The 27,248-nt window shown below is 35.8% G+C and overlaps 2 protein-coding genes across 7 annotated transcripts in view; one reads left to right on the plus strand and one right to left on the minus strand.

Moving 5' to 3' along the window:
• The window catches only part of LOC110838474 (uncharacterized), a 247,961-nt gene extending 223,623 nt beyond the window's left edge, over window positions 1-24,338 (plus strand). The window contains exons 5-6 of the mRNA XM_087355359.1: window positions 416-620; window positions 16,139-24,338. Of these exons, the coding sequence (XP_087211485.1) occupies window positions 416-620; window positions 16,139-16,221 (288 nt within the window). The 3' untranslated portion in view covers window positions 16,222-24,338. The remainder of the gene's footprint in view (window positions 1-415; window positions 621-16,138) is intronic.
• Window positions 1-27,248, minus strand: part of LOC110827981 (E3 ubiquitin-protein ligase sina-like) — a 635,101-nt gene that overhangs the window by 593,114 nt on the left and 14,739 nt on the right. For all 6 annotated transcript variants that reach the window (XR_015536944.1, XM_087355373.1, XM_087355372.1 and 3 more), the window contains exon 2: window positions 12,156-12,228. Coding sequence is in view for 5 of the 6 variants with exons in the window: in XM_087355373.1 (XP_087211499.1) it covers window positions 12,156-12,228 (73 nt within the window). In the remaining variant the exon portion in view is untranslated. The remainder of the gene's footprint in view (window positions 1-12,155; window positions 12,229-27,248) is intronic.

A 27,248-nucleotide genomic window follows, 5' to 3' on the forward strand; every position in this document is an offset into this window, starting at 1 on the left:
TTATACTTGGTTAAAATGGTTAGTTCTCGTAAAAGAAATATTTCTCACACCTCGCTTGCGTATTATAAAAACTGTATCCTATACCGACACATTCAAAAGTCCTTGTACACATGTAAGAACAACTGTTGGAAGTGACTCAAAAATCTGCACACACAAACTTGCCATAGAGCACGTGTGCTATCTAGAGTGTGTGTGTGTGTGCACAGAAACTATTAATCCACTTCCATAACTTTTTATTACAGGCGCACAGGGATTTTTAAACCACTAAGTAAAATTTTCACCGCCAAATACCACGTCGTTTACGAAATTCTGTGGTGTCACAAATTTTTAATTAACTCTAGATAAAATCTCAGGACAATATGTTCCGTTTCGCTGCAGTTCTTTTCTATATGTTTCAATATCCGTTCATTTTCAGGTGGGTGTGCCTGAAGTCCGTCAATACAGAGCAATGCCAGATACTCAACAGATGAGCTTCCTTTCCCTCTCAACGACACTGTACCCGATGCATTATCAGAACGGTCAACTCGTCCTCAAATGCACCGCCCACGTAGCCACGTTGTACCGCCAGACGACAGAAGTGCATCTGAGCGCAAGGGCCAGAGAACCTATTCCTGAAAGGGGTACGTTACACGCTTCCATCACAAGCGATGGTCTCCGCCTCTGCTTCTAATCATTTTCGCGGATATTCTGGGATATTAACGTCACGAATTGCCACATACATTTCTCATATTCTCTAAGCGACATGATAATGTTTAACTAATAGCTGAGTGAAAGAAAATAACTGTAGAAACATAAAAACCAAGAATATTTTTTTACATCAGGATAGATCTAATACTTATAATTTATGGAAGAAATTTAACAAGACGGGTGTAATTTACGGCAGCGTTAGTATATGTTGACGCACATTTTAGAATTTTGCGGGGTTCGTAGTCAAATGATATTTTAATTGTAATTAATGGTGAAATTTCCCACTGAAAATTATCCCATAAATTTCTTGTGCCCTTAATAAAAAGTAAAATATACCATAACGGGAGGAAGGAAGCGAGGGCAATTCAAGCTAGGGACGATACAGAAGGCGGGATAAGTGATGATGGGGTAGCCAAGAGAGGAGTAGAGCAGTTGGAGAGAAATTCGCTGGTTTTGCTGCAGGTAAATTGCAGGAGTATCCTAAATAAGTCTTTGGATTTTTGGAATTTAGTTGATACATACAATCCCGATGTTGTAATAGGCACGGAATCATGGCTTAGAGAGGAAATTAGTGATGCCGAAGTATTTAGGGACGATTACACAACCTTCAGGAGAGATAGAAATGCACGAGGTGGCGGAGTGTTCATTTGTGTAAAAAATTACATAGCTTGCGCGGAACTATGGGTGGACGAGGATTTTGAGATGTTAGCAGTTGAAGCGAAAGGTAGGGACCCTAAATTCACATGGGATATTATAGGCATCTACAGGGCTCCGAACGAGGACATGCGACTTATGGAAAGATTGGCAGCCCGAACCAATTATTTAGGAAATTCTACGAAGCGTAGCATCATTGGAGGTGATTTAAATTTGCCGTATGCAGATTGGGATGGAAACGTGCAATGTACAAGTGGAAATCAGGCATTTATAAATAGACTGGTATGGGAAAATGGGTACACGCAGGTAGTAGAGAGGCCAACCCGAGGGGATGCATTGCTGGATGTTTACCTGGTCCGGCCTGAAAGTTCCTTCACCTCTTGCAGCATAGTACAGGGGATCAGTGACCACTGTGGGGTATTATTAGAAGTGGAATGGGAAGAAAATAGCTGTGAACCTCAGGTAGAAAGAAGTGTCCCGGTGTACAGCAAAACAAATGTTTTAGGTTTACAAACCTTTCTTCGGGAAAAGTTTAAATTGTGGGCTGGAAATGGTAGTAGCGTGGAAGAGATATGGGATAATTTCAAGAATATAATATTCCAGAGTATCCAACGTTTTGTGCCACATAAAATACTGAGAAAAAATTCGGACCCTGAATACTACAATAAGGAGGTGAAACGGTTAAAGTCAAGGGTGAGAAAAGCATATAACAGCAGAAAATTAGGACAACAGCACCAAGAGGAACTGAAACGTCTATCAAAGCAGTTGCTATTAGCTAAACAAAATGCGCAGGAAACATTTTTACGGACAATATTAAGAAATGAAGGTAAATGCTGGACCGATTTCTACAAGTATGTAAAACGACGTAAAGGAAACAGGGAAAATATTCCGGCGATCAAGGATGGTAATGGACGGCTCATTACTGACTCGATAGAAAAGGCCAACTCCCTTAATTTCTATTATTCTTCGGTATTTAGCTGCGAGCGTAGCATCCCGCAGATACAATGCGATAACTCAGGCGAACCCTTCGCCATTAGTACTAAAATCATTAGAAAAAGGCTAGCAGGGATGGGAAAAAGCAAATCAGTAGGGCCTGACAGCATTTCTGGGGAAATTCTAAAACTGGGTGGGGAAGCCATGATTCCATACCTGGCGCGATTATTGGACGTAACAATTAATAATGCCACTATACCAAGGGACTGGAAAAAAGCCATAGTGGTTCCTATTTACAAAGGAGGTGATCGATCATTGGTCACAAATTACAGACCGGTCAGTTTAACATCGGTGGTCTGCAAACAAATGGAACACGTTATAGCATCGTACCTGAGGAAAAACTGGGAGGAAAAGAATTGGTTATTCGAGGGTCAACATGGGTTCAGGCCGGGATATTCATGTGAAAGTCAAGTAATCACGGTTTGTCAGGACATTGCAGACACACTGGATAACGGAGGAAGGTTAGACGCGATTATAATAGATTTTTCGAAGGCCTTCGATTTAGTTCCTCACGATCGGCTGCTTATGAAAATCGCGGCATCGGGCGTGGACTCGAGGATAGTCGTATGGATAAGAGAATTTCTTTTAGGCCGAACGCAGAGAGTTAGAGTAGGAGGGCAATTATCAGAGGAAGTCAGAGTAACATCAGGAGTACCGCAAGGGAGTGTATTGGGTCCACTTCTATTCCTCGCGTACGTAAATGATATTTGGAGGAACATTGAATCGACTATTAGACTTTTTGCAGATGACTGTATAATATATAGGAAAATTATAAATAGTAAAGATATAGAAAAGATGCAGATGGATCTAAACAGTCTGGGGGAGTGGGCGGTTGAAAATGATATGAAAATTAACCCAAGTAAAAGTAAGGCAGTTAGTTTCACGAGAAGTCGGGTGAAGGAACCACTAAACTATTCGTTACGGGACCAAATAATTCCGGAAGTGAGCAGTTGTAAATACTTGGGAATTATCTTAAGCAGCGATTTAAGCTGGGCTGATCAAGTAAATTATACGGTGAAAAAAGCCTGGAAGGCACTTCATTTTACAATGCGTGTTCTCAAAAAGGGGAATAGTAACACTAAAAGTCTAGCCTACACATCACTAGTGCGTCCGATTCTGGAATATGGGGCGGCGTGCTGGGATCCTTACAGGGAGGGGCAGATAAATGCGTTAGAACGGGTGCAAAGGAAAGCATGTAAATTTGCATATCACAGGAGCGATTCGAACTGGGAAACCCTGGCACAGCGTAGAAAGATAGCACGAATATGTGCTCTCTTCAAGGCGTACACGGGAGATCGGGCATGGAAAGCTATAGGTGTCAGATTGCAAAGGCCATACTACCTGAGCAGAGTCGATCATATTCGGAAAGTTAGGAGCAGAAAACAAAGAACAGATATCGGAAAATATTCCTTTGTAAATAGGACCATCCAACTCTGGAACCAGCTACCTGCTGAGGTTTTAGGGACTCTCTCCTGTAAACCAAGTACGTTTAGGAAGAAGGTTAGGAAAGTGATAAATGAGGTGAAGTAAAGGGAATAGATGGGTGGGTGCAGTGAAGGGGGGTAAATTGGGGTGAGGATGGGAAGGTTTCATAAGTGTAGTGAAGTGAAGAGAAGGTCCTGATGAAACGTGTGATTCATTACTGTTACTGACTTATGTCTAGTTGGTATTAATTTTTAAGTTATGTACTTTAGGTTATACGGTTTTGTAATATTATGAGCTGTTTTATTTTGAGTGTGGTGTGTTGTTTTGTTGTGTCTTATTGTTCTTGTTGTGCCTTATGCTTTTTGTGTCTCATTGTTTTTGTTGTGTCATGTCTTTTTGTCTTACTGTATTGTTGTGTCTCATTGCTTTGTTGTGTCTTATTGTTCTTGTTGTGCCTTATGTTTTTTGTGTCTCATTGTTTTGTTGTCTTATTGTTTTGTTGTGTCTTATGTCTTTTTGTCTTACTGTTTTGTTGTGTCTCATTGTTCTGTTGTTTCTTATTGTTATTGTTTGTGTTGTCTTATGTTTTTTGTGTTATTGTTTTGTTCTGTTTCATTGTTCTCTTGTTTCTTATTGTTTTTGTTGTCTTATGATTTTTGTGTCTTATTGTTTTGTTCTGTCTCATTGTTCTGTTGTTTCTTATTGTTTTTGTTGTCTTATGTTTTGTTGTGTCTTATTGTAGGACCACTGCCACCGGGTAAAAACCCATTTGCAGTCAAATAAATAAATAAATAAATAAATAATCCTCTTCTACTAACTACTGGTTACAGTTACTCAGATGCTTCAAACTTCTACTTTCTCTACTGGATATTAGGAATGTTACATGTCCCCACAAGACTTCACATTGAATCACTTAAGTAATTCGAATTACAACTGAGGTTAATCCAAACTGCATACCACATTTTTTAAAACGTTTGTTCGACACATCAACGCGCAGAGTGACACGTCAGAACTGCTCTTTTACAGAAACTTATAGCCTCAAAGTGTCGAACTCTGATGTATGTGTATAACCCTTCAGACACTGTTAAATTACCCGGGGCGCCAATAATTTAAAATAACCTGGCCAACAAAGAAAATATTCAGAACCTTCACATTATTAGTGCCTGCAGCATACACCATATTAACGAACTTGTTTGGAACAGTCAATAAACGTTTTGAAGTTCTGGCCATATACGTTGTATCAAATGGAGACTGTAAATGGCGTTACCGTTATAAAATATGTGCATATATGGATAAAGAATGATTTAAGAACAAATGGATGGAGTGTAACTAACGAATAGACACAATATAAATATAATTCTGCATTCAAATTACTTCAAAATCATAAGAAAAGATACATATATTTCTGAATATTATTTAAATAAAACTGGAAAGAAACACAATTTAAAATTTTAGCATTAAAAACAGAAGCAATGGAAACGCGTGACTATAATATCATAAGGCTTAAATAAGCGATAGAAGGAAGGGTCACTGAAAAGATGTGGATTCAAATTTTTCGGTGATCAGAATTTCAGAATTTAAGAGTACAAATTGCGAACATTCAAATGAATTAACGGTATAATATAAAGAAATTTCAGCAGACCAGACTAAATTATGTTTACGCTGCAAAACACATATTAACATTAATTCAGAAATGGAAGTAAGAGAAAATCCACGTTCGGAAGCAACACAGATGACATTATTAGGACAGTGCCGTGATTTAACAAAATTCGATAAAAAACAGATATAACGAAAAGAGTTCAAGCTCAAAATGTAATTCAGAACCGAAGTGGCTATCAAAAAGAGTTTAAAAACACGAACTGCAGACAAATAGATAACCAAACTTAGCACTGTACTCAAACACATTAGCAAAGGAAATATAGGTCGTCCAAGAAAGAGATAAAATACTGTTTTTGGATTAGAATTGATGCAACGGGCTTTATATGGCTTAAACCCAACTAGTTCATGAAGATGACTATCATATTGAACCTAATAACGGCACAAAAAGTGTAGGAAACGCTGAAGAATCAGAACACTATTTAAATTTTCCGATGGGTGAGGTTTAGAAATTACGCTTGTCGGACTGATTCTAAAACGGACAGCTGTAGCCGTTGCACATCGCTGTTTGCTTTTCGTGTGGTGCATGAATTCTGACCAGTAACGTCATGGCGTTTGCTACGAAAGATTAGTACACCGCAATAGTAAACATTCGTGACTTTTTTATTATTTTGTATTTGTTATATTTGCATATTCCACCAACCACATGCACCATTACATGCATATTCAACACCTGTTACCTGTTTATTCGATTCATGTAAATCACTCACCCCCACTTCAAGATATAAATTAAAATAAAACGTAAAAAAAGAAACGATTTTTAATTTACAAAACCGAATTTAAATGTTTATTATATATTACGGTCGCCAAAACTACACGGAGCTAACACCCATCAGACAGCCATATTCATGAAAGAAAATATTTCCATCAGTGATACAACATTAAATTTAATTACGATTTTAGTCTTAAACACGGAGAAAAAAACTTCGATTGCCAGGTATCGTGTGAATAACAGCACTTCGCAATCGCCGTCACATTTTAATGATCAATAAAGCTGCTCCGTCCATACATCTTCTAGATATTGGCAGTCAAGTCCCTTTAATTTTCTTTCTCAAATTCATTGCTCTTTTCTAAAAAAAATACCATGTGTAGGTTCTCTATTCAATACATGGCTACTAAATTACGTCAAAACGACGCCCTCAGAATATGAGTTTATAACAGGAGCTAAATAAACAATCTTGCATTTTCTATGCTACAAGGTCACAAATCTAAATAGTGGATACGAGATGTCTTGATGGAAAAATCTTAATATAAAATGGAAATTTCGTGTTTTTCAATTTTTCGTCGCTTTCCTGTCTCCGTATCTGTAAAAAAGTGCAGTTAATTTCTCTCCTACATTGTAAGAGTAGAACAATACGAAGGAAAAGCAGGATGCCATGAGGGTGGACTCCATCACCGTGTCCAGACAACTGGTTGGTTGTTTTCTGTCTAGTGGACAAATATAATTAAAAAAAAAGAACTGACCGCCTGGGACTAACAGTGAACTAACGCACACTTTATTAAGACTGAGAAAAACTAAACATTGCTTCTATAATTCCACTTTAAAAAATTTCGAGTAACTGAAATTTAAAGAAAACAAATAGCATTTGGCTTAGCCCGCCTCTGCGTACAGTATAGAAAAAGGTTATAGGTTACATCTGTATCATTATTCAATATTTTCCAAGTTTGCGGTTTAGTTCATTGTTGCTCTCAGATCTTCAATTATGAAACAGCCACTGCAAGGGGAAGGAGAGACGTAGCATTGCTGTAAGTTCGAGACAAATTTATGTTGTTGTCAATTCCTTTATTTAATTAGAAACAACGTCGAATATTTTAGTCGAAGACACAAATGTTCCAGGCGACACGTTTAAATTGAAGGGATTGTTTTCTAACCCACTGAAGCCGATTGGACGAACGACTGAGCGAGAAAGTTCAGTCGTGACAGCGGTCTGGAATGTCAATACGCGAGCTCTATCGTTAGTTAGTCCCTGCCGCTTTGTTTTTAAGATTGTGAAGATATGATTTCCAGCGGTTTCTTTGCGTTTGACGCGGAAATAACAACCTTAGGTTTCTTTCCCATCAAGTTTACAAACCGTCCTACATCACGTGTTACTTTAATCTTGATGGTCATCTCCGTTTAGAACTGAAGTTCATCTAAATAACATAAACATTCATATTTTTTTTTAAAAAAAGCACAACGCGTCTACATCACGAAAATCAAGTTATTCAAGCTTTTCAGGTAAATAATCGGTTTATTTAGATAATTATACAGACCCCATAAATACAACCGAGGAACCATGCAGAGTTATTGGATGGTAATGCAGATCGTACGTTTAGTTAAAACCGCGTTTTAGAAGATTAATCTATCCGAGTCGCAAGGAAAACAAACTACATGAACTCTATACCTGTTCCATACGTAAGATTTTCATAAAGGGACTGACACATTTAAACAAGATGAGAACTTAACTGTCAGATATATTCATCAACATATCAGGGGCACCTTCTAAATTTACCCTAACTCCATAAATGTAAACATTAATAAATTCCATTATGAATGAATGATTACTAAGACATTTAGATTTGAGTCTTTTGTAAAATGTATAGTCCAAACGTACAGAAATTATTTTCCTTTAAAATATTTATAATTTTCATTACATCAATTAATTCTAGTCCAAATTAAAGATCCCGGCAACTTCAGAACAGGAAGCAATATGCTAACCACTAAACTTCCATATTCTATGCTGCAGTACGCGTTCAATGTCATATTTGAGCATAATTACAGCGTGGTTTAGAAATGTAGGTCTACGCAGAAAATGCGCGCATGTTTCATGCTGTTTGCATTAATAAAAATATATATACTGAAAATCACAAAGTACAGAAATAGACTTTATATTATTCCAAGTTATTATTTAAATCCGAGGCAAAATCTAAATCATCAATTCCATATTTTCAGATCCCTCACACCGCTATCTCGAGGAAAGCAACTTTAACTTCGTAAAGATAGAATAAATCCATTTCTTTCACTAGGGTTTTACGCCATTCAATCTGAGGAGGGATTCATCGTGAAACCATTAAAACATAATACAAAATGTGTCCTCTAACACAAAAGGACTGTTTCTATTTTTTATTGTGACAGTCATATTTCAGTACTTTCCATTTGAAGCGTCGTTTCACAAAGAATGTTGAGTTCATTACCTTTATACGGAGGATCGCATTTAAATCCGTTGCATTCTGACTTTCTTTTCGTTCAGTCAAAAGAAACGAAATGCCAGCTTCCAGTACTCGCCAATAAATTTTTTTCCAATGTGTGACGTTGTTAAATATACGTGTTTTGTTACTTCTGTAATCAATTTTCTAGGTTCCTTACAAACGTGAAAGCGAAAGGCAAAAGAAACTCTGGACAGTACAGCAATCATCTTAAAAAGTTGTGTAATTTCTGATCCAAAATCGTGATGGGATCGTCATCCTCCCTTCGTTGCCTATACTCCATGTCAAAGTACTTCTCCAACTCAATAATTGACAATTTTCTGCTGGGAATTCTCTTTGAGTGAGTCGCTCTATGAGTTCGGGGTAAAACTACTACAGGGGGAAGTTAGGAGGACGAGCTGAAAAGACTTTCTTTACACTTTCCCGTCGACCTAACGAAAATTTCCAATTGAGTTACAAAAGTGGTTGACACGAAGGAGGTCTGCACGAAAGGAAGGAAGAACACAACAGAAACTTGCGTATGATAAAACCAACTTACTGGAATAGGCCTATACGAAGTCCTGTATCTCTAACAGCACTTACATGTTTCGACTTAATCCAGTTTTCAATTTCTAAGCTTGTATTAAAGTTGAGGTGCTGAGTATGCGAACGTTAATATTCCAGACGTTATAAAGGTTTTACCGCGGGACTGCAGAGTGCAACTTTGCTTGACTACAGCAAATAGGATACGTTCCGAAGGCAAAAAGTGGATTATCTGATACAAGCTAAAGTTTCAGACCAACCAACGTTCAACTTTGATAAAACCAGCTTTCTCACGGATCAGCATCAAAACATGTTGCCTTTGTTGCGTGTATCATTCATTCAGTTTGATCTTAATCTTCTGTTTCGGGAGTGAAGACAAAGCCTCTCCGATGAGATTGTGTTTGACGGTGTGTGAAGATTCCAAAGGCCATAAACAAGCCTTTCATGGGTAGGGGTCAGAAGTCTTTCGCCACTGCAGGGACTAAAGTTTCACTCAATATAACAATCATGCTCTGTCTACTTCACTTCACTGCGGTTGCGCAAAACATGGCAAAAACACACGTCTTATAAAATAAATGTTTCCGAGCACAGCGGGATCCATTCCCGGTGAAGTAAACATTTACAACGTTTACTGTGAGATGGCAGTGTACTCGTGGTTCCATTGTGTTACGTTTACCTCCAATGTCAACGTTAAATATATAATCCACAGCCACAAAACCTCTCAGTTTCATTTCTTACGATAAAAAACATTATCATTATATAATAACAACAAATGAATTAACTATCCCCGTTGTCTTTTAGTTGAAAAATAAAGTGTTCACATAATTAAGAACTATAAAACTGTCATTCAGATTAGCTGTAGCATTGGTTTCTATGTAACATACGTAAAAACATGTAGCAATACATAAACGGTATCTAATTAAATGAAAGTTTGAAGTACAAAATTACTAATTGGTCGAAATTTATTCTCGGGCAAAGCAGCGACTTGTGTGAAATCGCCTTTTAGAGAGTTCTTGCTTATCTAACAGGTCGTACTATTTTATCTAAAACAGCAGTAATGTGATGAGATTTTACACTGAAAAAATTCTGTAAATTTAATCACAGCCAAGTTAATTATAGACTACATTCATGTTACATATAGGCATATAAGAGTCTACATAAGATTTTGTTTTAAATTTTTTTAATATTTATTCTCTAAAATGCCGTTACAGCCAACGTAATTTTTAGGTTATGTTAAATAACTGATAGGTAATAAACACGATAAACTTTGAATAAAATTAACAAGTTCTATAGCGAGACAGAATTAATATATTTACAAACTACTCATTATTTATTAAACGGAATTCTGTGAACTAAAAGTAATTGACCGAACAAGGATAAAACTATAATCTGTTTTTTAACAAAATAAAAATATTTTCGAATCGAAAAATGTCAAATGATGTAGGCCATATCTGTATTATGAGCCTTTAAATTATTTCAAATAAACAGGAATGAAGCTCCCCGTCTCAAAATAAATGCCGGTACAGCACCTTTAATAGGCCAGGCACTCCTATTTCATCTGACAAGCATCTCTACAGAATCGCTTACATCTGCTTTGATGATATATTTATTTGCATCCACCTTGCGTGACCTCTAATAAGACATTATACAATTTTATATTTATTCTGTCTTAATAGTGGGTCCACCCACAGTACTTAAAAAACCAAATACCAGGGAAAGAAGATAAGTAAAGACAACTATAATTTAAGTCAAATACGATGTTGACAGCACGGTGCAATATGGCGGATATATGGACATATAATATAAATTTCCCCTCATTTGACTTTAGTGTCTTTTGTCAGTAGATACGATACTAATATGCGTTTAAAGTGGCTTGCCTGTAGACAGACTGTGCTAAACAACAAGCATTTCATGTGGTCAGAGGGTGAAAAACTAACGAAATTCGCCAAAGAATGATAGTTCAGTATGGCAATAACTGTATAAGTCAGAGAAAAGTTTTCGAATGGATGGGGATATTCCAATGAGGGTGGATGATTGTTGCTGATGATTTAGCTTGCTATCTTGGCCACCGTAAGCTATAAGATATGTTGAGGGTAAGGAGCAGATCGAAGAATCAGTATTGTTGAAACTGCATGTGAAGTAAGCATGTCATGGAAAGTAGCGACGCAGGAATGGATTGAAGCCAACCAGAAACCATTTTATTCTGTCTGAACGAAGAGAATTATTATAATGACGTCCTTTCGGAAGTTCTAACACTCTCCAAAAATATTTACGTTACAGTCATATATTCTTTTTACGCAGTTTTTCGTTATAACAAATCGCATTACGACTTTTTCTCAAAATAAAAAAGTCTTCTTGTTCCTAAGTAACTGTTCTCATCCATAGCCACTACAGTTGCAACATTTACTTTGCGGTCTAAGATAAATTACAAATTACTATGAGAATAATCTGTTTCAAGCAAACGTTCGTCTAACAGTGTTTATCGACTCCATGCCTTAAGCTTGTGAGATAACACAACACGTTTCTAACTTTTGAAACGTCACGGTTCAACATTGCTGATGAATTCTGCCACGTCGACGTAAAGACATTACTGCTTAATGCAGGTGCTATGAAATTCTTCGAAGAAGTTATCATCTTCTTGTAATCTAATATCTACTATCGGCAGGTAGATGTACTCGAGATTCCCATAAAATCAAAATACTTCTTGGCTTTAGTCAGTGGGCTGGTCACTCACTACTCGCAAATGCACATTTAAAAAGACTACGAAACCTCCGAAAAAGAGGCGGCGAAAACCCACAATTGGGTTCCAAAAAACAGTAACTTCTTGGCTTTATTACGTAATTTATACACGAAATACTTTGTACCTTACAGAAATATCAGAAACACGATCGGTAATGAAATATTAAAACAGTTTTCCCCTTTATACAAACAATGAATTGTTGATAGCAGCTCCTGAAGTTACGAAAATTGTGACAACAGAAAATAATTTTCATGAAGACGAGGTAAAGAAAGCTTGTATTAAGGTCACTTACCCCAAGCAGCTTCCAGGGTACCCTCTGCATTCTCTGTTTTATTTTTACCGTACAAGATATATCCATCAATCGTCTGAAATAAACGATATATTTGAAATTAGTTATTTCACAATTATCACTACTGAAAAGCTCAAGAAAAAATCATTATCCAGTACTTACAATAATCTATAACCCTCAACCGAATCGCAGACAAAGCGCTGTGTGTCTAACAAAAACTAAGAAGATGGGTAATGTTCAAAAAACAATTTAACACAATAAATGTTTCATGCCTTCTAGAAAGTAACTGATCATCTGTGAGGGAGTTGCAGAGATTGTTTGTGACAAAACTCCGCTATAATGAAGTACGAATCGGCAGTGGAGCATCCACGCAAAGAAGTCTGCCCTCTCTGCTCTTTAATGCATATATCGATTCTACAGTACAAGGATTTGTAACTGTTATCACAGTGAGAGGTCGGGAGCTATAGGTTAAGGTCAAAGGAATATTAAATTCCTTCATATTTATTCATTACACCAGAGTTTTGGGAAAAGTAGCCCATATGTCGAACAGATCCACCTATAACCATGTTCCACACAGAAACTCTACCGAGAATACTAGACGGTAAAATATTTCACTTCATTTAAAACTAAATAAATAGTGCCAAATATATATAGTACAAGCGTTCTGTCGTCTTTTACACGCGTAAGGCACAGGAAAACGTCACACGGATTGCGTTTAGTGTATTTGTCTTAACGCGGTTTCATTTGTGAGACAAATCACGGCATACCACAGGTCCGAGTTCAACTCCACGACAGTACATGTTCGATTTGTTGGAAAAAATGTGGCACTTGGGTGATTTTTTTTCGAGGGCTTCTTGTTTTGCTTGCAATTCATCAATCCACCCCAAAACCCCACATTCATCTATCACTGCCTCCGAAGCATGGGACAGGCCTGACCAACCGGCACGTTAGGCCTAACACTTCGTTTTGTAGTTTGCACTTGACTGAAATTAGAATATCACAATTCTTGTTTTCAGTTCATACCAGGCCGTGAAATTTCACTTCAATTAAGAATAACTGTGTTTCAGTCTCTATCCAAGACAAGTCGAAATTCTATGTTAGCCAGTTTTCTTTATCGTTAGGGATTTTTGAGGAAGTACTGATTTAAAATCAAAGAATACGAACATTATTCACTTGCCGCGGATCGCTAAACTTGGGTAGCGTAAGTCCGAGGGAGAACAGAGACGTATTTCAGCAACTACGGTTCGGCTTTAAAGATGAGGGATCAATATATAGTAACATGTTCGTACGCTAAATTACTTCGGCTACATACTTAAATACAGACCTGTCAAAACATCATTACTGTGATCTAGATGCTACAGAAATAATCTCTGTATATTTACGACGATAGATATTCTAAAAATTTCATACATTAAGTTAAATGTCACAAAATTTAAAAGTTATAATATATAACACGCATATGGGAATACATCATATTTACAAGACATTAAATGTATGCGTATGTATTTGCTTCTATATATTTCTGCAAGGTTAGCAGTTGCTAACACATTCTATGAAACTCGTTTTTGGACCTAATTAGTTTAAATATTAAATCTCCTTGTGAAAGATGGTTAAAGAACAGAAAATTACGCTACATTGGCACAATTTTTCCCTTACTGAGTAATACTGATTCATTACGCTTTATTGGGTGAATATTACATACTGAAAGTAGTTAAACAACTACAGATTGTATTTCTAATGAACACTTATACTGTTACAATGATTATAGCCGTCTATGTTGGTCTTCTGGGTTGTGATACCGTGTGGACTTGTTCGTATATACCAAAGTTTCAGAATAAATAGTCTCCATTTTGAGCCCTGGTTAACAAACTGATTATACCATTATTCTGCATTCATCCTATACAATTTATATCCAGTAATTCTTCTTCAGTCTCCCCTCACATTAATGCGTCATGAAAGTCAGCGATGTGCTTCACCTCTGCTGACAAAAGCCTGAGTTTTCGCTTTGTGGCAAGTCGTAATGTTATCAGTTTCATCCATTCTAAATCAGTTTAATTGCTACCCAGACACAAACGTAATTTAGCAAAGTGATGCAATATATAACACGTCTTTACGAAAATTCTTCACAAACCTAATCTTTTTAAAGGATTACCGTCGTTTCGAAACTTCAAGTGACGCTTTTTTATTTACAGAAAAGAGCTGTGATGGGATACTGTTTCAAATTGTATCCTGCAGCCTTAAAGTAGACAGCAGAGGCCAATGGGGTGGGTAGAAGGACTCGACCTCACTTTTAACGCTAAAAATATTGCCTCTCAGGACCTTCCGTTTCCTCTAAGATCTCTTGCACTAGCGGGGAGGCGCCAGCCAAACCAGCCAGACAGTAACGTCGGAGGGTGGAGAGGACGGGAAGCGAATAAGGGTGGAGGGGTTTTCAACGCCAATTATGCATTTTGTGGATCAAAAAACTTTTTTAATTTACGTAAAAGAGTAATATTTTCAATTACTCCCGTCGTTCTTTCAGTTTCAATACGCCGGTGCATAAATTTTGACTTCAGTCTTGCAGGAGAAGCCAAAGTACGGATTAGTAACGCGAGATGGCGGTACGGGGCGGCGGGAAATATATCTCGTTCAGGAACTTTAATTTTTCCAGCTGCTCGTGGTCACAATTAACCTTCACAATATCTTCGTATTATTACTATTCGCCGAAGAGCCGAACCTTGCGCTGGTTCCAGCTGAGAACAGCAGGAAAAAATGTGTGACGCTACTCAGCTTTGCCATATTTTATTACCCACATTCGAGCTAAAGTAAAAACTGAACGCATTTATTTCTTCATCATATATCCTACAAATTCATCTCAAGCACTGAGCTACTAACATTAAGTACGAAAAGAAATAACATTCATCTTATATGCTTCATTGTGCATCTACATTACGACAGTTAAGAGGTAATAAATTGTTCTGACGTGTTTATTTACGCGAAAATAAATGTTAATAATTAAATTAAATTCTTTATTTTAGTGCGCCACATCAACAGTCAATTACAGACACAGCACAAAAAGTATACAAAGATGTAAAATAATAATAATAATAATAATAATAATAATAATAATAATAATAACCAAATTATGAAACAAATTTATTATTCTCTCCACAAACATGAACGTCTAGTCCTAACACAATAGCCAACGTTCGTCACGCTGAACGAGTGTGCAGTTCGTGCAATGTGGAAACAGTTGAAATTATTGAATAAAAATTTTCTTGGATATTATCCATCGTCTAGTAAATATAAAACGTAAAACGATGTTTCGGAGATGGGACTCTATCTCCGTCTTCAGGTTCCTACACAGTTGGGCCCACTAGATAGAGCTAATCCCTATCTCCGGACAAAGTAAAAAGTGAAAGTCCCAATGGTAATGCCTTTTTTTGGGGGGGGGGGGGACTTTCACTTTTTACTTTGTTCGGAGATAGGGATTAGCTCTATCTAGTGGGCCCAACTGTGTAGGAACCTGAAGACGGAGATAGAGCTCCATCTCCGAAACGTCGTTTTACGTTTTATATTTACTAGACGATGGATAATATCCAAGAAAATTTTTATTCAATTGACTCTTCACCACCGTCAAGAAGTTTTAGATTTGATAGTTGAAATTATGTTGTGACGGTGGGGACTTTGGTAGCAAGAAATGCAAACTAGGCTATGGCGATGCTTATTGTGGGTCTGGTGGAGTCTGCGTCTGATAAGGAGTCCAGGGTCAAGCGATCGATTTTATGTTGGTGCGTTTCGCTCAAATCTGGCTTCAGTCGCCGTGGAGATGTTTCCAAATTGAATTTACTCCATAGCGAGAGTTTATAAATTTTGTTCTTTAAATGTGATTTTCAAATATAATGTTGCAGTAAATGTTATTGTTGTTCAACACAAAAATATTTCATTCCCGTCAACTTTGACGGGTCATACTACTCCAGTTAATTTTTAATTTCTTGGGCTTACAGTTACGTCACAGAATGCGTCATGGCGGTTAGCAGCGTCTGTCCATCTTCTGCTGTTGATACTGGGCGGCCATATTGCAAGATAGCTCCAAGATCAGAAGCAATCAATCCATCTTTCCATCACGTTCGTGGTCTAAACAAGTCAGGACCGACCTCGGCAACGTTTGTATGTCACATGTGTTCAGTGTTACCAACATTCAGAGCGTAGAAAATATACTGAAATAACATTACTAGTCAAGTGAAATGTTACCAACTTAAAAATATGACTAATAGAATGAGGAAGAAATATGTACGGATATAAGAAATGGACAAAGTGTTGTTAGCTTCCGAGAAACGTTACCAGGGCTCTTAGAGTTTCGAAGGAAGTTTGGAGACAGCTTCAGTGCAAATCAGATACATATAATAAGCAGTAGGACGAAGTGCAGACGAAGCTGCTGCAAACTTAACAGAACACTAGAAAGAAAAACGTTATTTACGGATAGAATTTTTACTTTAATGATTTATTAATTACATCTGGGAAAGAATTCTGTAAAACAGATTATAACTGTTGTACATAGCCTAAAATCTGTCTCTGAAAGTGAGAACAAATTTTTACAGTGGCTTCTAGTTTAAAGTTTCTAAAATAAAGAGAAAATTAAATTCCACATCCAAAAAGGGGTACAATAAGACAGTAAATGGAATACAATGATCCAAACAAGTCATTCCACAATTTTGTATAATGGCTTAGGTAGAATGAAATAGCTAGTCATGATGGTAATGGTTTGCAGTACCGCGTTGCTTAAGATGTTATTAAAGTGCTAAAAGCCCCAAGGAAAAATATAAAAGTTACCATTTATGAGTGTTAAATTTGTATTAGTAGTAACGGAAATAACTTTACGTACAAAAAACAATGTGTAATCTGTTCGAAGTTCGCTCAAATTTAATTTTTAATGAGAATGTAAATTATTATAGTTGTGATTATATGTATGTTCCACGCTGTTGAATATTTGTGTACCAAATCAGCTAACTGCATGAAGTGAGAGGGGCAATGGTAAATGCGTTTGGAACTAGATAGTGGCTGTAGATAGAAGGTACATAGGTAGATTTAAGACTTTACGCCAAGAACAATATATTATAACCAACAGAGTAGTCTTGTAACAACAGACTATGGGAAAGTTAAACCAATTTTAATTTATTGTAACTTCGTTAAGGCCTAATAACGTAAACACAAAATATCGCGATATAGACGTACAGACACGATCAGAACATCTGGCACCGTGCAGTTCACACAAAACACTATGAAATGAGAGGACGTTTCCCACAGGAAAATCTCGGCTTTGGCAGAAGAACCTATAATGTTTAACATACCGTGTATGTTACAACACCTTGTTTGTGTGCCGGCATTTTAGTTATTGTTTGTGAACTGTTTTGTTGACAGCTTCCAACATTCTTAAATTATGGTAAACAGGAAAGGTATTTATTTCAGTTAAGAAATAATGAGTAGTTTTTTTATATAAAATCAGCATCAACTTCACATCCGATTTTACAGATCCGTGTTAAAACGGCACATGGCGAACAGAAAAGGAATTGTATTATTTTAAAATTAAAAGTGAATTCTGAAAATGCGGAAAACTTTTAAGCTTAAAACTAAATTATACACTATTTTTTGCAATGCAGAGATTGTAACTTTTAATAATTTTTAAATTCAGTAATTTCCAGTAAGGTAAGAGAAAGCTCACTTAAAGGGAAAGATGTAAATTACGGATATATTTTGGTCTAATGCAGAAATATAAATGGAAGCTCTGAAATGCGAATAATAAATGATATTTATATTTGTGAAACAACCTTTTTTCTGAATCGAAGTTCATTTATACAACAGAAACGGTTTCTTGGTTCAGGTTCGAAAAAATTAAAGGTCACCTTGCACTGACGGCAGTTTTTTAGGGCTGGTCATATCCGGATACAAACAACAATTAGATAGATTCTGCGTACCTACTTCAATTTAACATATTTTAGAAATGTTTCAAAATGACAAAACCCCAAACTTTCCTGAAATTCGTTAATGAATGTAGATTTTATAGCAACACGAACTACGGACGTGTGTTAATGTTGTGATACAACAATTATTAAAATTCCCATACTGAAGTATGTAAACTATAATCGAAATACGTGATAATTTACAACTCCAAAATTCACTTTTACTAACGTGTCTAAAAATATGAATAATTGCAAAGTACAACATTTCTTTTAATACTATACACAACAATTTAATTAAAAGCACGAGTTTTGCAAGACTAGTTTAAATCAGAATTTAATTATATAATGCTACAGTTTAGAATACCAAACAATTACTCCATCAGATATAACTATATATACAACTGCATGATCGGAATGAACTACTAAGCTGTAAGATCTTTTGTTAAGACAGTTTACTTTGGGCCGAACACTCGAGTAACCTGAAGCTGTGCAAAGAAATTGTATCGATATGTAAAGACAACAAACGTGTGCTTTCATCTCAAGCAGAAAGACAGTAAGCCAACACGTCAAGTGAAACCCTGTTATCCTTTGCCGTATGGAGTATGACAAATTAAGTACACCCGCATTTTCTAAGGAAAAAGGCGACTTCCATGGAAACAAACGCATCTTGTTTACTTCCATTTAAAATTTCAGCACATATTCAAGTTCTGGGCTGTCTCCCTAATCAGGCTAACTGATTAACAGATAAACAATTGCAGCACAATATCCGTCCAGGTTGATTTTTCTTTCTGGTAAGTGAAAGAGAGACACTTAAGAAAATTTCATTTTATGATAAAGACAATCCACTGTCCTTAAAGTTTTAGTATGGTCAAGCATATTCGGTTGAGGTGTACTGGAATTAAGTCAACTGAAATCGTGTCGTTACCAAGACAATAATTCACTGTTTCTTATTGTCGTCCACATCTTTACAGAGGTGGACGGGTAGAAAAGAAAATAGCGACACTTCCGGATAATGAGAGGCCTCTATTGTCACCTTATTATAACTAATTATTAAGCTGCATTTTTACCGTAAGAAATTCTCACTATTTGGCAAGCTAATAACTAACCTGTTCATGGAATGCACGTGTTTTAAATTTTAGCTATCATAACGACCACTAAGTCATATAAATACTTTTAGAAAAATTAAAATTTGTTACGTAAGAGTATTATGCTTATACAAGGCGTACACTCACTGATTGACACACACACAAACACGTGACACGTGTATACACATATTTTGAAATACATTTCACATTTTTAATAATAATTCGGCTCTAAAACGGCTAATGGTGGGTACTATTGTTTTTCGTTGAAATAAGTACTTTAAAGTGGAAATTACCTCGGGACAAACTTAGTGACACGTGTTTGTGCTCCTACGAATCTGTCTGTTCCATTATATACGCGAATTAAATTACAAAATACTAGACTGCTGAAATACGCATGTCCACCATATAATAAGCATTCAATGTGGAATTTACAAAAGGAAAAGAGGCCTACAATTTATTTACTTCGCCTACTACATAATCAAATTATAATATCTGAGGACATCGGGGGACCTTGCTATTGACAAGCGACGCAACACGACACAGATTCTGTGCAATTTTATGAAACTTGTCATCTTCTTCTGTTAAATTATACGATTTTGAGCAGCACATCAGAAGAAAGTCAAAGAACGTACATCGAAAAAGATAGAAGCGATAATAATTCAAGTGTGAGTAATGTGAACACTACATTCTATAAAACACAATTAATGAATCTGTAAGAAAATCTCTATGACAATATTCAGCACACATTCACAGTTAACTGAGAGGTATAGCTCCATAAAATTGACACAGATTTTATAAAAAGAAACTTCTACTTATGTTGTAGCAAACTGGAAGTATGTTTTGAAAGTAAACAGACCTACTAAGAGATCTGTCTCAATATTACATCTCCAGAGAGAGAACACTTAAACTTATACACCTGTTTCTCCTCACCATAACAGAACACTACATTCAAAGCAAAAAGATCGCTAAGATAAAGTATTAGAAGCATAACATCAACATAAAAAACTATTAATTTCGAATCTGAAAACTATTTCTGTGGGTCTTGGCATCAGAACTAATTCCGCTGACATTGGGCTCCTATCGCTTGGCATTGCATGTTTGTGTAGACGTTTGTATGTCATTGGGAACGGAATGTAATGAAAATGTCCTGCAGCTACTGAATGATGGGGCGGCCATTGGAGACTGCTAAATCGCCCCTCGGCATATAGCTTCCGACTTCAATTAGCATCCATCTCCGCACCAAACAGTTTATATAAGCTTAACAAAACAAACGCAGCTTTCACATTAATTTTGTTTACTTACATTGAAACGTTGCATTATGACTCACCAAAAATATTTTAATAAATGATGACAATATATTAATTACAACCTGGATTATTATCCAGAGAATATCCGCATGTTATTCAACAATGTTTAGAGGCGCCTACACGCTCGGAACTCCAATACGTGTCTTATACCTTGTAATACACGTCCTATAAACACGATCCTGGTTCTTCACAAACGCCAACAGTTACTAAGGACTGGTCTAATACATGAGATTTGAGGTTCGCACGGACATGAAGATGTCTGTGGTGGTCTTCTGTGTCGCGACGTCTTGCGGACTTGAAGGTACACACCAACATTTCAGAGTAAAGCACTGAGTCCACCAAACCATGAAGATGGAAGCAATATGTTCCACCAAAACGTTGATATTTAGCTACAGTTTCACACGGCGTCACAACCTACAAGCCTAGCACGGTATAGTCCATATTGCATTTAATTCCTTGTAGTCCTTAATTTAACTCAGGCAATAAAGTATAATTACAGATTAATTTACTCGGGCTTATGTGTGGATCACAAACTATTCACATGTTGCTCAGATATTAAACAATGTTATATATTCAGATTTCTTAAATGAATGCATCGTAATGCATGAGAACACTGCTTTTAACGTGGGAATTGTACTTATGTGGTGTAATTAAATAATTGGTTTAGAGATATTTGAAACAGATTTATAACGCGTTTGTGTGTGTACATATTTTTTTTCGAAATTCAGTGATAAAAGTTATTTAAACATACTAACAGGTTTATGATAAAGGTCCTGGTAATATTAATACGTTGGCTACTGTAAATTATGTCTACTGTATAAATGGAGGTGTTTACTTATGGAGACAGGAAGATAAATTTTACGAAAACAACATATCTTTTAACATTGTCGAGGAATTTATTTTGGTATAATATAAGTACTGGCGAAGTATAACGTGGTGCGTATTTGCTACATGAAAATATTGTGGAAATTTCAAAGTGAAAAGCAGAATAAATACAGACCATAAAATGTTTAAATATTTGAACTAATTTGTACGCCAATTAAATCACATTTAGAGAACGATTTGTTCCAGTAAGCAGTAAATTCCAGCATAGAAAAGTTTTCTTTCGCAAGATTTCGTAGACCAGTTTTCCAAAACACAGTTTCAAATCTGAATTAATCCCACACTTCCTCTATGGTTCAGTAACACTCTAATTTTTGACCTTACTTTCTCCCACTCGGAATTTTTGCCTTAACGCAGAACTGATAAGAACTTTGTCTAAATACTTATTCAATACATTGATATTTCTGTAACGACACTTGAAACAGTGAATTATAAAAGCGTTATTGAAGATCAGAATACATACATTAGACCATTTCAATTATTGCATCGTCTGATAAAATAAGACGTTTCGGACCCATTTAATTTATATACAATGATGAATACCACTGTTGACGACCCAGGATGGATACGGTTTCCAGCCAATGGACCCAACAAAACACGTTTCACTCTCGCATATAATTATTGAAGCAGAGTCTAGCTTTTAAAACTTTGTTTTCATCCGAAAATTAGAGGACTGGTGAGTCAAATTAAGTTTAACAACATGCCCTAATCACAAAACCCTTACATGTAAACTTATCACGTTATCACTCCGATCACAAAGCATCCAGCTACAATCCATGGCTCATACCGAAACATCAATGACACTTACCAGAACATTCATAAGATCACCGAGGGTTGCATTTTACATGTCAGATGCACGAAGTATATGCTTCAATACCCTATACGAAACTTATGCAGAATTCAGAACGTAACACAAAACAAAAGATCTTACACATTCCAAAACTTAATTCATTCTCATTTCATAATTAGTTAGCAACAAATTTAAAGGAAACAAACGAAGCTATGGCAAAAATATAAATCTCATAAAACAATTACATGATTTCGTCTTTAATTTAATGTCTGTTAGTGTGCGACTATATTAAAGAACGCCGTTCCCTTTCATATAATAACCATATAATGTTGTAAATTTGGTATTTGTGAAATTTATGGTTTGTGTTGCAGATTCAGATTTGTGATGGCGATGGAGCAGTTGTAATATAATTCCATAAGCCACATACACCTAATATATTAAAGTCTTTCAGTGCAAGTAGAAAAGGGTACTTGTTATGGGAATATAAGGGATTTCAATCAAATTCCATTGCATTACAATACATGTTTAACAAAGCACTGTGATAACAAAATTTACCGTCAAACAGCAAGTCAAATTGAAAAAAGTCATATACTACCTACACAGTAGGTTTATTTGCATTTATTTAATACTATATAGAATATATACTTCGTAAAACGTAATTAAACCCTGTGTTGTTATGAGGATATGCTTATTCTGAATAATATACTTAACATAAATAAGAATTTAGTAAACAAAATATTGCATTAAAAGAGTCTGAAATTTCAACATTGTGAGTTACACAAATGAATCATTTTATATAAACTAAATGCACGTGTTAAAATCAGTATAAAATATTTGTTAGACTTTTCGACCTAAGCTTGTTACCTCAAGTCACTGTCCTCGCATTTTGGATACCCCTGGCCTGGCCGGTAGTTGAACGTAAGAACGAAGTTGATCGTGATGAAATTGGAGGCTTAAAGAGAAGTGTTAAAGGAAGGCGATACGGTTCGACGTACATCTGAACGCAACGTACAGTGAGATGGTGAGTAATGGCTGTGAGACGTGCAAGATTGTGTTCGGAAAGCTACTATGTACCTATCCGTGTGTGATAAAATTACTGCACTTTCTCCAGCCACAAAAAAATTCATGAACGAAGGAATTACACATTGTGAATCATTACAGTTATTCGTTTTAGAGGTGAGCAGTGACTTATGTGGATATGTACTTAATACTAATTCGTATATACTGAACACAAGCCATTTTTCTTTTTAAGAAGTTGTAAATTTATCATCTTTATTGTGATATACAGACCTCAGACAAGAAGAACTTCTGTACCTGTGTTTAATACAAGTCTTTATGCCTCATAAAATAAAATATGAGAATTAATAGCTCTTTGAGAGCTGGCATTGTAATATAATTTCAAACAAATACAATTTCCGATAATTATTTAAATTATATATATCGACCTAGGTGATAAGCTAAAAGAAAATATTTTCCTTAACATTCAATTAATGTACATTAAATCTGCCTCAACAACGTGACCTGTGCAATGACTGTCATTACCTTGTTAAAAAGGCGTGTAAAATTTAAGAAGTTCTTCTTGCCTAAAATATATTTTTCACATAGCTGAAAGTGAGAAAGCAAGATGAAAAATTAATTTCTTGGGCTGTAACATAATCTGCATATTAACACAGTTCAAGAAAAAGTCACTTTACACTCATATTTGCTTTGCATTTAATTATTATATTTCTTCCAAGTAATGTCAAATTTTTAAATGGTGTTACACACATACGTGAACAGGTCAAGAGAGATAAATATATTCCTATGTCATTCACTTCATATCCACCTAAACGTCTTCGTTATCACCGTGTCCCGCCCACAGAAAGGAGTCTTACTTACTTTATAGATGTAGTGTGCATGTTAACTCGTTTTATGTACATCGTACATAAAAATAATCTCTTGTTTATTTTCTCTAACTTTAACATGTCAAAAGACAATCATTCCTATACTTAATTTCAAGAATTAATAATCTTGTGAACGCCATAATTTATTAGTAATTAATTTAATGAAAGTGGAAACTGATTGGGAGAACTCGGCTTCACGAGATGTTTGTTAAATATGGTAATAAATCAGTTATTGTAAACAGAAATAAAACCACGTAAAACTCTATTCCTGAAACAAATAAAACACATGTAAATTTTATAGTTATGTGAAATATAATGATTCAGAGTAAAATAAGTAAAGCGAAGAACAAATGTGTGACTTCCTTTCTTCAATATGGTAAGTTTCTGATTAAGATTTGGTCATGGAACATTCTGTAACGTGCTGTGACTCAGAAAAATTAATCTCAATCACAACAATGAAAATAAAGCAGAATTTCTGGCACAACTGTGCCCTATTTAGAGTACCCCTTTAGTTTCGGCATCCGTAATTAGTACAGACCTCACCGTCATCATATGATGCTGTCCTCTACATCTCATATACACAAGGTAAATGAGACGTGAATCTCATTCATTCACAGGTAGGTTACACTTTAAAAGGCTACCGTCACTGAATGGTAAAACAGAAAAACTAAGTTCAGTGTGGAGAAATCAATAACTTAAAACGACGGTGAAATTTTTAAGATCATTTGTTTCGTGTATCTCCAGGAATATAGTCATACTTGATACTGGGAACGACCCGTTCTTCAAGTGCCTGACCACTGCGGGTCCCAACTTTTCGTTGGCTTGATCTATAGACATTCGGTAGGACTCCTTGGACGAAGGATCGGCCCTTCGCAAGGCCTCTACCTGTACACAGGACAGCACGACACAGAAAAACGCGGACAAACATACATGGCTTGAGTGGAATAATATAATAATAGAACTACTAAATTGATATAATAATTGTAATTGTGTTAAGAGGTGTCAATAGCAGAGATTTGATATACTTATTTGCATTCAACAAGTTGAATTTCTGCCACGAAGAGGGAACCAAACGGACGACCGTAGTCTAATTTCAAGGACATGTTCACATTTTAATATCATCACGTGGATAAATTTATGACTATGTTTATTAAGCCTGATCGGCCAAACTATCAGTTGTTACGATATATATATGATATCCCTGAGAAAAAGATAATAAATAACGCCAAATTCTGAATAAAAATTACGACTTAAACTGTCCTTATAAGCACCTAAGGACTTACATCTGATCATTGCCCTCACTGGTTGTATTTAAATAATCACACAAACTTGCAAACTTTTTTTTTTCTGAGCACACCTTGTATTCCTCAATATTTTCGTACACAGCCTCAAATTCTGGCACCATTGTCATATCACGTTTACTAACAAAACTTTTAGGTCTGTTTATAAACGGCTCTGTTCATATTTTCATAAATCCAGTTTTCGCTTCCAAACGAAAACGTGATATTATATGGGAGCAATTTTGTGGTACTTGTCACGCATAAAACCAGCTAATGAAATCTACAAATTTCTCACATATCCTATTGCGGGTTCAGATTGCTTTTCCCACGAGAAGCGTCAACAAGGATGACGTTAAAATAATATTGTTGTCGATGGTACATCCTGTCGGATGGCGTCCACAAAAGTGCCATGGATTTGTAAATTCGTTTAAATGCAATTAAAGAGCATGAATTGGAGTACTAATTATATGAACACAAACTGGTATGAGGCCCAGCAATATCGCTGTAAAATTAACAGCTTCATGTCTCATCATGTGTAGCTATAATTAAAATATCTGCTCATTTAAGAGTACTTAATTTCACCAGGAACTAAACTGGTCTACATAATTTCTGAATTGACAGGAATGTACATTCGCAAACAGATCCTAGGCAAGAAAATTATATGGAAAGAAAGCTTTTGACTATTGAAAGTAAACAATTACAGGTAAAATGTTTTTGTTTTACGATTCATAATTAAAAGCTTCGCATACATTAGTCATTGTGCGTTCGTTATGCTCTGTATCCTAGATAATCAGAGAATTTTCTTACTTAGCTTGGTTTAACGTTTTAATCCTAGTTCAACTTCAGACATGTTTCATTGCATTTTAATGGAGGAGTTCTTATTTCTGCAAACACAAATAAAATGTAAGTGTAATCCAGGTAATATTAGAGTAACTTGTAGCGTTAAAACCTTGTACTGAGTTTGAACACAGTAATATGGCTAAAAAGATTCTTAAAATCGGAACACTAACAATAATAATGTGTTGAAGGAAACGTGTTTCCTGACTGAAATACTCTTCGTACTAAATTTCCTCTAACTGCAAGGATAAAATACTGGAAAAGCTTTGTCTGGATGTTCGGGGATTTTACTGATCCAAGCTGGCGTCCTGCAGTAAAATCTTGATAATTGTAATTACACTACCTGTTCTATATCCTCGCAATCAGCTAAAAAAGGAATAATATATGGATCCACGTTCTATCTCATCGCAAATCCCTCGCATTCTAACCCGGGTGACGAATTATTTAAGGTGTGAAAGCGCTTAACGTCAAAAACTATGTAGGTCTCATTTGTTTCCGTGACTTAATTAGGAACGGAAGCAAATTTACCAAACAACTGAGGCACGTCATTCTGACACATTTCGAGATTGTTATCATAGTTGGTTATTGAGTTCTATGGTATTTACAAAAAATTCCCTTATAACAAGAATGTGCATATATGTGTAATGCATTGGTAAATTTTTGTGCGAGTTTGTAAAACAATTATCTGCTGCAAGTTTTCTTTACTCGTGCATTTGAAAGAAATCTTCTGTTTTTTTTTATTTCATGCCGAATATATAAACAAGAAGTCGAGTCACACACACATTAGGTAAGTAAACATACAATCTTTAAAACTCCTACAGAAATTTGTCCATCTCCTACACCTATTTCTGATTCAAATTAAATTCTCTGCACTTAAATCTCGCTGGAAGTCATTTAGAAACTTCTTTCCCTAATATTTTTACCTGAGGACGGAAGTGAAATCCAGCTTTCAAAAGTTGTAGTTTTATAATCTTATAATTTAGACGACTGACAAAGCATAACAGAACAATTTTACTTATAATGCTGCACCGTCAAAGATTTTCAGACTCCCACAACAAATATATAACTCCTGTCTTCTGATTTGTGTTAGCAA

This window comes from Zootermopsis nevadensis, unplaced genomic scaffold (assembly GCF_977971745.1).
Source record: "Zootermopsis nevadensis isolate Lab colony 2312 unplaced genomic scaffold, Znev_1.0 Znev_ptg000024l, whole genome shotgun sequence".
Lineage (NCBI taxonomy): Eukaryota > Metazoa > Arthropoda > Insecta > Blattodea > Termopsidae > Zootermopsis > Zootermopsis nevadensis.